Source organism: Halyomorpha halys, unplaced genomic scaffold (assembly GCF_000696795.3).
Source record: "Halyomorpha halys isolate HHAL.00 unplaced genomic scaffold, Hhal_1.1 Scaffold123.1, whole genome shotgun sequence".
In the NCBI taxonomy this organism is placed as follows: Eukaryota; Metazoa; Arthropoda; class Insecta; order Hemiptera; family Pentatomidae; genus Halyomorpha; species Halyomorpha halys.
Window position 1 is genome coordinate 541,048 of NW_027107023.1, and position 11,380 is coordinate 552,427.

General features: G+C 29.8%; 2 protein-coding genes across 4 annotated transcripts in view; one reads left to right on the forward strand and one right to left on the reverse strand.

Moving 5' to 3' along the window:
* Positions 1-2,837, forward strand: part of LOC106678096 (uncharacterized) — a 13,204-nt gene extending 10,367 nt beyond the window's left edge. Inside the window, exons 3-5 of the mRNA XM_014416403.2 lie at positions 1,148-1,336; positions 1,466-1,574; positions 2,544-2,837. Coding sequence (XP_014271889.1) covers positions 1,148-1,336; positions 1,466-1,574; positions 2,544-2,792 — 547 coding nt within the window. The 3' untranslated portion in view covers positions 2,793-2,837. The remainder of the gene's footprint in view (positions 1-1,147; positions 1,337-1,465; positions 1,575-2,543) is intronic.
* Positions 2,838-5,724: 2,887 nt separating this feature from the next.
* Positions 5,725-11,380, reverse strand: part of LOC106678100 (pleckstrin homology-like domain family B member 1) — a 180,390-nt gene continuing 174,734 nt past the window's right edge. For all 3 annotated transcript variants that reach the window (XM_067045389.1, XM_067045388.1, XM_067045387.1), the window contains 3 exons: positions 8,022-8,138; positions 7,683-7,940; positions 5,725-6,569 (listed from right to left, as the gene is read on the reverse strand). In XM_067045389.1, coding sequence (XP_066901490.1) covers positions 6,387-6,569; positions 7,683-7,940; positions 8,022-8,138 — 558 coding nt within the window. In that variant the 3' untranslated portion in view covers positions 5,725-6,386. The remainder of the gene's footprint in view (positions 6,570-7,682; positions 7,941-8,021; positions 8,139-11,380) is intronic.

Consider the following 11,380-nt stretch of genomic DNA (forward strand, 5'->3'; position numbering starts at 1 on the left):
TCAAATATGTGACTGATCGTAAGTACACTGTTGCAGTATTGACATTTTGGCGGTGGCTGCTTATTGATCAGATATCTATGAGTTAAACTCGTATGAGCTATTCTCAATCTGGCAATAGCTACCTCCTCCCTGCGATTGGAACGGTATGATGTGATCCATGGTTTAATGGTTTTTTTGATATTTTTTAATTTGCTTGGCGGGCTTTCATCCCACATGGCTTGCCAACTAGATAATATCTCATTTTTCATCGGAAGCTTTATTTCTTGTGGTGTCAGAATGGCCGCGCCCTGACCTGGAAGAGCAAGTGCTTGTTTAGCTGCAATGTCCGCCAGTTCATTTCCGGCGATCCCCACGTGACCCGGCACACATATAAAGAAAACAGTTTTTTCCAAGTTTTCGAGCATGTTGGTATAATTGTGAATTTTTATGATTGTAACGTTTAAAGTTAGATTACGTCATATCATACTAGAGTAATATTTAAGGTTAAATTACGTCATAGTATACTCAGTATTATTTAAAGTTAGATTACGTCATATTATACTAGAGTATTATTTAATGTTAGATTACGTCATAGTTTACTAGAGTAATATTTAAAGTTAGATTACGTCATAGTATACTAGAGTAATACTTAAAGTTGAATTTTATAGCAACTTTTTAAATTGTTTATATGATTTTTCTCTTATTGTGGACAAAACGATAAAGTATACATTATCTAGATTGAAAGACAGTAAAATGTCACTCAAATATATTTAAACATGTAATTACGACTCTAATTTTAATTGATCTATAATCCCATTTGGTTATTCAATTGGTTGAGTACCTTAAGTGCTATGGAAGATTTCCATCATATTTGAGCTACGAAACTGTTATACGAAGCCTACCAGGCCAATCTAGGACTAAATTTACATGAATATCCATATATGCCAAAACTCTGTTCATGGTGGAAGGCAACGTAATTCGTTTTCGAATTTAGCACAACATAACATGGACATCAGCCAAAATTATCAAATCAAATTTTCAAGTAGGCCTTTGCTATTTATTACTTACTGTTTATATTTGTGTTTTCATTTAGTTAAATTATCTAGAAAAAATTAATAAAATACTAATGGAGATTTTTGTTTAATTAGGAGAAATTTTATATTTTCAGCTTGACCATTTCTGCACATGAGGCTAAAATTAAAAATGCTGGTGACTTCACAATTGACAAAATATCCAACAATGCTACACAACTCACGGCTTCCTTTTCTGTAACTTTTCCAACTCCAGATATTTCCGGCATTTACAATATCTCAGGAACAGCCTTCCAGAAGAAAGTTGAGGGAAAAGGAGTATTTGTGTAAGTCAAATCACAATTTAATATAGTAAGCTAAAAATGTAAAAATTCAGAAAGTAATATAGTGTTCTAAAAATTATTAGGAATTAATTCTAGTAATGATATAAAACTATATATATTTTTTGCCAACAGAACTGATGTTAATAAACTGGTTCAAAGTGGTGACATCCAGTTCGGTATTGTTAACAACTCTCTTCAGATCACATCATTAAATCTTGACTACTCTATTGGAGGCATCCAGGTAAGAAAATCAGAAATAATATTTTGAACAATTAAATTAATATTCGAAAAGCTGGTTAAAGTTTTGGAAGATTATTACTTGGCCCTTTGGGATGACTGTAAGATGTTTCAGGTGGTAGTCAATAATGGAACAATAATAGCAGGAAAACTATTTAGTAACCAAATCATCAGGGCTGAGTCCTGGACCAAAAGTGATGAAGCCAGGTCACTTCTCGTCCAGGACACCTGATGAAGCTCGGCCACCCGTACCTTCTCTAGCAATGGTTTAAATTTTGTTTCTAATACCTTAAATTTTTAGGAAATGATTATGATTATAGGGGAGATTAAAGTTTCTTTTTCTGTATGGATTACAAAAGTTCATTATGAGGAAATGGTCGGGGTGCGATCAGTAATGATACAGAAATAAGTAAAACATTTATTTGGGCCAAAATTTCACCTTGAATTTCAGTCCTTCATCAGGGCTGAAAACAAAAAATGAGACAACAACCTTAATTTAGACAACAACAACCTTAATTTAGACAACAACAACCTTAATTTAGACAACAACAACCTTAATTTAGACAAACATATCACTCAGGAACCCTAAAATACTAAGTTTCATTGCAACAGAAGATAAACATTTTTTATTCATAAATTTTTCATTTTTTAGTCTCAAGGGATTTTTTTCAAAAAAAAATAAATATATGTAACCACAATAGGAGCCCATCAATGTGCCCGAAACTTGGGGACAATCCACAGTACTAAATGAAAGTTGCCTGATATGTGCAACCACCAAATTACTTAATCCTAAATTAGTTTCCTAACAGATAATTATTCAAGTTCCAAAGTCATCTACTGAAATTGGGAGCCGCATTTCACCTACTCCAAGTGTGGATAAATATTAGTAGGGATTAATATTTGTATCTTATTTTGAGAAAAATTATCAACACAAAAATTCATCTAATGGAGCATTATTATTCATTTCCTACAGAATATGGTCACTGGATTGACTATTGATGATTTGGATGAAGAAGATATTGATCGCATCCTCAACAATGAGTTGTTAGCTTATCTTACCTACAGAAAGCCCTTGGTCACTGAGAAGGTTGGAGCCCACATCAAGGAAATTGTCAATGCTCTACTAAATGGGAAAAGCGTGGACGAAGTCATCCAATGGCTGAAGCAGTTGGTCGCTTCAACCCCAGACCCACTACCATACACTTTCCCACCATCAATGTAAAATGAAATTTCAATGTAATTCAATAAATAAATTGTTGTGATTTCACTATTTTTTTTTTCTTGAATTTTAAATAATTTTTATTAAAACAGAGTAAAGTTTACATAATTTTCTTGTTTTTATCTTTTCTGATCCCATCAGAATTTATCTTCTGTTAAATCTTAGAACAAAGTTGATAATCGTTTTTCTCACCTCAAGAATCCCTTAAGCAATTTGTATAGAAATAAAAAATATAAAATTTTAATCGAATAATTTTTAAGTAGCTTTAATTTAGTTTTATTGGACAAATTAACATTTCTCATTATTAATAGTACTAAATACTCAATGAACGATATAAAATATAAAAGAATTTGGTAATAATTTATTTTCCATGCTTGTTATGATAATACTCAGATTTGGTTTCACTTACCTATATGTGAAATATGTAGTAAGGGGAAGTATTGACATCTTGAATAATAAATAAATAACTGTTTATACTTATCTTTATTATACAGAAATAGAAACATCATTAAAAGCAAAGCTTATAAAAATATATGCGCCATATAGATTGTTTTAGTTTTAATTTTCTAAGGTTATAATTTGTGCATTCAAACATATCTATCAGCATAAGAAATACTTGAATATAACATTCAATGTTCAACAATTATTGATCTTAATCTAATTGATCTTATACAAGCTTTTGCATTTTTCAATAATAGTTCACCTTAGAGATTAAACAAGTATGAAAATACAAATATTTTTAATTTATGTCAACAAAGACCATAAAAAATACATGTCTGATAGAACTAGTTTGGATGTAAGTAAACCTCAAATTCATCGATCACTATTAACAAATTTAAGACAGTGACAGTTTTTTGTAACAAAAAATAAATAAAGAGCTAAAATCTAATTTTCTGTACATACATTTTAAGTAATAATGCATCCAAGTAAATTAATTCTCTATATGAAAAGTTTTTAGAAAGCCATATTTACAAAAAAAAAATACAATATTAAATATGAAATATAGGTATAAATGTTGTTACATTGCAAACATATGAATCAGAGGAAAACTGAAATTAGCGATTTTTTATTTATATTTTAGACTAGAAAACTTAATTTTTAACTTCCGGAAACTAGTAAATTTTACGGTTTAGAAAAATTAAACATGATGCATTGTAGCCAGGAGAATTTAAAATGTTCTTCCCATTAAAAATCCCTATATTTCCTAAAGTCTTCAGTCACATAGCAACTTCATCCACTCATGTCTTCCATCAACTTATACTATCGTTAAAGTCATTGCACATCAAAATTAATCTGTTTAACTAATTAATAAAACTTGAATTCTTACATTTGTACATAAATGGCTGTCATTACTTTTATAAAAAATAAATTCAAAATTAATTGTTAATGTTTGCGAAAATGAACTTAGCTTTCTTTTTATAATTTGTGGGCATGACGAGCATAAATAATAAAGTATACCAATGTGAGTTGGAAAAAAACTTCCAATTTTTTTAAGTTGAAAATGTGAGGTTTTGTCAGGTTAATAATTTGAAAATGCAATTTATACAGAAGAAAATTTCACAATATAACAAAAAAACGAAAACAAACGTAAAACAGTGAGACACTATACTGTCTTATGTATTTGGCAGTTTTTTCTTAATCACACTGAAAACCAAAGGTACCTATTAAAGGTGAGTGAATCTCAAGAAAACTAAATTTGCTTTTAGCTTATTTTTGGAGAAACTGATTTCAAATTTGATTATGAGATACATGTTCCACTAAACAACAAAATACTATGCCCTAAATTTTATTTAGGCTCATTTATACAGAGTTTCAGTATTAAGGGTCTAGACTGAAAATATAAAATAAGGATCTAAATACAAGAGAAAAATTTCTATGAAGGTCTGTTAATGTTTTGTTTAGGAAATATTAACGTCTCATGTTTTGTATTGTTATGAATTATTTAGGTTATAAAAAATAAATTAGCATGTGCTGTAACTACTTTATTAATGAAATTCAACCATTAATGTTCATATTAAATGTTGTTCAAAGTGATTACCTTGAGTATTAAGACAGGCTTGGCATCTTTCTTCCAAAGCAGCAGAGGTCAACGGCACTGGATATGTGCCATTGTTTCCTAAGTTTCAATAATCCTTCTACATAAAAAAATAAGGTCATTGACCAGGCTTGCATAAATTTTTTGTTTAATGCCATCCCAAATAAAAAAATCTAGCAGTTTCAGATCTGGAGAGCATGACAATAAACACATAGCATATTCAGTGCCTTTTGGCCATCGCTGCAGTGGAAGAAAGATGAAAGATACTTAGCCTGTCATTATGTTCAGGTTAATCACTAGGAACAACATTTAATCTGAATGTTATTGTTTACATTTTATTAATGAAGTAGTTAGAGTACACTAATTTATTTATTAGAACCTAAATCATTCATAACAATAAAAACCATTAGACGAAAACATCTTCCAAACAAAATGTCAACAGATAAACCTTCATAGGGAATTTTTTTCTTGTTTTGAGATCCTTAATTCATATTTCCAGTTTAAACATTTAACACTGAAACATCTTGAATATTTAATTTTTTCAGCTTCTTGGCTTGGCAATATTTTTAACAAAAAAAAAGTAGTAATGGTATATTGGATAAATAGGAAATCAATCAAAACAATTTGTAGAGAACATTATGTTTATTAACTGATAATAGACTAAGGAAGACTATTATATATTAATTAAAAAAAAAAAAAATGTTATACACTGGTAACCTAATATAGTTTACACTAAAATAAAAGTATATGTACAATCACATATATACAAACAAAAATCAATCTTGGATTTGATGATTAATACAATAATTTTTAAAATGAAAATTGATTCCTTTGGAATAAAGAAATAACAATGCATTCTCAATCAGCAAAATTGATAAAAATGAGTCTTTTTCGAAAGTGAACCTTCCACTTAAGTAGAATTGTCAGCTAAGCTGAGTACAAAAATTATAATTAAATTAATTCAATATTTCATTCATTTTTTTCACTGGAAAATTCCAGGAAACTTTACATTACAACAAAAAGTAATACAATCAGAAAAAAAAAATACAATTTGTGAAACAATCACAGTTCAAGGACTAGAAATAACTTAAGAACATTTTCTGAACTTACAAGTCGAAAAGGAAGGTTCTTAGAAATAAACCAAAACAAATCAACACATTATATCTTTCTTTCTTTTCTTTTCTTTTTTTTTTAAATCTAAATTTAAACATTTCATTTAACAACTATAAACTTCATCTGTTTTTTATCTACGTTATTAATAAGGCTTAGAGGCACCGTTTCAGTTAACAAAGAGGCACTTCACCCTGAGTTAAGCAAAATAAACTCATATAAATAATGTAAGACCTATTTTACTAAATACTGATTGTCTTACACCATAAATCGCTAACTAGGCTTTAAAATATATCAGTCAGTATGAACCAACGCTAAAGGCATTAATGATTCGTCAACTAGCTTATCTGAAATCTTTTGTACTGATATTAAAAAAAAAATGATGAATGTATTAAAAATATAAATAAATAATTACATTTATATGTGTAGAGCCAATACCAATTAGGTAAAAATCAATGAGGATATTGTTGGTAACCCTCAGCACCTGTAAAAATGACATCAACCCAAATTCTCATCGCCTCCGGGCTAGGAGCTATCAAATGATAAGACCTTGAAGTGCTCTTCACGACAAAGGTTACTTTAGAATTTGGAGATTTGAATGTATTCAGATGATCTACATATACCTCTTCAATATCCTGAAATAAAAACACATTATGAAAAAATTTACTATTTCAAATTCGAATTGCATTGAAAGTAATGGTAAGGATTTTTATAATCATCGCATCCAACAACGATCAAACTGAAGGAAAATAAGAAAAAAGACCAGTAGCTAACAGCTTTATAAAGGCTAAAGCTATGGAATTGTTTAAATATAATAATGGATATTTCAGATACAGATATTCTAGGACAAATATTGACAGAAAATAACTTCAAGGTTTTTAACACATTCACGGAATGGAATAGGAATGCTGTTGAGGAAAAGTAAAGGATGATAAGGAAGAGAATGTAAGAGAGTTTGAAACAGATGAGGTTAACTTTATTCTACAATGTAATATTCTACACAATACTTTATTTTCAAAAACTTTCTTTTTCCTCTTAATAAAAGTCATAATTCAAATAAATAATGACCGGTAACCTGTAAGAAGTACAGTAGTCTTGTCCCATATGGAACTTCATTAATTTAACCAACTTAAAAATTAGAAATGTTCTAACTTCTCATGTTACACAAGAATAACTAAGATACATTCAGAATTAAATATAAACATTGACTATATATGAAGGTTTTTTTTTCCTTTCGGTTTATTTTTACCGAATAATAATAATATTTATATTTAATAAGTAATGAAGAAAAATTAATTGTATAAAGATGTAGTCTGAAGCAATGTAATAATTATTGAACATATTAATATAAGGAAATAAACACTTTTTAATAAAAAAAAAAAATAATAATTATAGAAGTCTTTAAATTCTAACTTCTTGGTTTCCAGACAAAAGTCACAAACTGACTAAATCACGATTTCAAAATAGTCAGTAATAGATAATAACATAACTGAATAACTAATAAAAATGCTTCCTACATTATTCACAAATCAGTGGATTCTTATATAAAAGCCTAGAAGCTGCCCACTACAGAAAATTAAAATGAATGACTACAATTTTTCTTTTTACATGAACAACTATCATTGAAAAGACTGATTTGGTACTTACTAACCTTTTTCAAAGAAAATTTAAACCAAAGGATAAATAATGTTAATGAATAATAATATTCCCAAAAATAAATAAACTAGAATAAAATTTGAAATTTATACCTGGAAGTGTACACCGCCTCTCCTTTTCTTTTCAGAGGAGTCAGAAAAGTAAACCAAAGTTCGTGCTGCCCTGTCAAAGACAAACCATCGCCTGGCTAAAGTTTTGAATCTTGAGCCAATCTTGCTCAGATAGCCACGACACGACAACGAATCCAGCTGAACGTGGGCGCAAAGATCCACTTGGTGTCCTGCGCTCTCAATGTGTGCTCTCAGATCTAAGCTCTCACTCTTAATAGGTAAATATCTAGTCAACGGCCTCTGTAATTATTAATTTATAAGTAAAAAATTCATTCATAAAATAAAAATAAAAAAATTTTAGAAAAATTATAGCCATCATACTTGTAGATTTGACGTAGATTTTGATCTAATCTTGACAGTCAGCTGATCATCACTGTACCCAGAAACATCTGAAGTTGGTCTACTTTCTGGGGTTTCACTGATAAGATTGTTATCAACCTAAAAAATAAAAATAAATAAAATTATTATACAATCAGGGAAATGAGATTTCATTGAACAGGAGCTTTGAAACAGTGGGTCAGCAACTATTTAAATTTTATGTTTAAGTTATTATTCATGTACTGCATGGGAGTCTTTTTCGATATAGAACAGGCTTTTGATCGAGTCTGGCATGCAGGACTGCTTTAAAAACTCTTTAAATTCTTACCTACTACATACTTTCTCATCACCCATTCCTTTCTCATCGATTGATTATTCCAAGTAAACCACAATAATTCTATTCATCCCTCAAGGTAGTATCCTCGTTCCCATCCTCTACACCATCTATACAGCTGACATCCCAACCAATCCTAACACTATCCTCACCACGTATGCCGATGAAACATGTGTGCTCACTGTTAATAATAACCCTTTAATTGCATCCCAAACTCTCCAATCCCATATCACAGCCCTCGAAGAATGGGGTCGTAATTATAGGATTAAAATAAATCCCATCAAATCACATTTACTCTTTGTTGTAAACCTACAGATTGCGCAACAGTCTCCTTTAATAATGTTGATCTTACCCCTGTCGAACAGATCTGCTACCTTGGACTACATCAAGACAAACAACTAACCTGGAATCCTCACACAAGACTGAAAAGACAGGAAACTGCACATTGATTTTGACTATTACAGCACTTACTAGACAAACGGTCAAAAATTCCAACTCATTACAAAAGACTGATCTACATGACTGTAATAAGGCCAATCTGGACAAATGGAGTTGAGCTTTGGGGCTCCACTAAACCTTTGAATTCCTCTCGTATCCAATCATTACAACCCAAAATCCTTTATAAAATCCTCTATGCGCCTTACTTTGTCACTAATAAAATCATAAATAAAGACCTTAATGTTCACTATGTAACCAATCTAGCCCTAATCAGATATCATTCCTTCCATTATAATCTTCTAAACCCACTAGTTTCTAACCATGCATCCTCTTCCATTCCCAACAATCCTCCTAAGCTCCTAAAAAGAAGATGGCCACAAGACCTGCTAGTGTAAAAACGTCATTACATGAATAGAATTACCAATGGGTAGTTCTCTACACGCCTGTTTTGCTCCATTATAACTGAGATCAAATTTACTGAATGTACAGATGTAAATTTCAATGAATATATTTTTTTAAAAAAGTTATTTTTCTTAATTCTGAGTATCTTAACAACTGAGTTTTATCTTTTTTTTTTTTTTCTTTGGCGCAACAGACCGTGGAGGTCCAAGGCCTCGCGCAATGTACTTAAGAAATACATTGCGCTTTTCCTGAAGTAGTTTTAGTGGTTTTCATAGGATGGGTCCGTCACTCCCACGCCTATTTTTGTGAGTGCCACCCATTGGCTGACGGGCCTCACAAATGCCCGGGGGGAGATTGTGAGTGAGTATTGCATAATTTTTTGCTTGAAAAAATCCCGGGTAGGGCCGGGCTCGAACTCGCAATCTATGGATTGGGAGACAGACGCGTTACCATGCTGCTACCGTCACCCCCTCTAGTTTTATCTTAATGATACAAATTTTATGGGAGGGGTTATGTTTAAATAATTAAAGACAGATTTACTTTTTGTTGAACAATAATATGACATAAACATAAACAAAATTAAAAACTACTGTGAACAGAAATTATCTCAGCAGAGAGTCCATTGAAAACCACTAAAAATTCGGGCATTCAGTCAAAACATGGTAACCGAAATTATTAATAGGAGTTATGAGCATCACTCACTTTTTCAAGATTTCATAAAGTTAAAAGAAACTTTAGGAAATTTGGTTTCTTCAGAGAATAATCTTTATATTAAGTTATAGCAAATGACACTTGGTTGAATGTAAAACATTGTAATTAACAAACACTTCATTGTAAAAGTTTTCATTTTGTCATGTTACTATGTTTTACGACCGAACACCACAGTTCTAAATTTTTCTAAATACTGAAACAAAGAAAATTTAAAAAAGTCCTCGAAAGCCAATCTTGATTCACCATAGTTATTGTTATTCACAAACCATAGCATCACCATACCAACCATTTATGATTTTTTTTTATTTATATCCCTTTTTTAACTGTAAAACTTCTTCAACTAACTATTCAACTATTATCACACTTCTTTTAATTTAGATAATTAAAAATGTAAAGTATAAAAACATTAAGGAAAATCAAATGAAGTGCCTAAAACATTTTATTAAAATAAGTTCCTAACAATCAGAATGTGTCTTGAAATATCAGTCAATGTTTTTTATTTTTTAAATAATAGGAGGATAGATAATAATTCCAGTCAGAATGAATGGGATAAAATTTATTCAACAACAAAATAAATGTTATAAATCTTTCAAGATGCAACTAAACAAACATCAACAGCTCATACACATTGAAATACAGTTATAACATACATAATATTATATCTTAAATCAAAAATGCTTTCTTAACTATGTATCATTAATATTAGGAACAGGTAATTCTCATGGTAAGTTATAAAAGAAGATGAAACAAAAGATTAGAAAATTAATATCTAATTAAACTGTTATTGTTATCCTTACTCCTTTTCTGTCCATTATTCATAAAACTAATTCATACACAGAATACACAATTATGCATTTAAGAATTTATATTTATAATAAAACTGAACTTTCATAAAAACAATTTAAATAAAAATAAAAGTATGATTTAATATAAATCAAATGATAGCACATGTTGATGCCACAAGATAGAAAGGTGTAAACATTAAAAGATAACGTTATCTGTTATCTAAACGTAAGCAAAATCCATTTAGTATAACAATTCAGAATCTACTATTTAAAAATTTCCAACTGTTCATAATGCAATGACAGTTAATTTAATTCTTATTATATAATTAGTGTTTTTCTTAAGGAACAGTTTCTAAATTATTATTGTTTAACAAGACCAAAGAAAGTTAAAAGAATCTCTTAACAATGTTTTATTAATTTTATTCACTCTAGCAATGTTTCAGACATATTCTAACATGAATCTAATTAATAATAATCATAATTTTCTTTTTAAAAAACAATTTTGATCTCTTTTCTCTCAACTTTATTCTTTTTTAACATCCGACGTTTCGACCTCTCAGGTCATTCTCAAGGATTCCTTATTCTGTCTCCATTCCTTTTTTTTCCTTTAAATTTCATTATTGCCGGCTAATTGCCTTTGTCCTAATAATTTCTTCTATTAAACTATTATCCTAAATTTAAAACTTTCAATA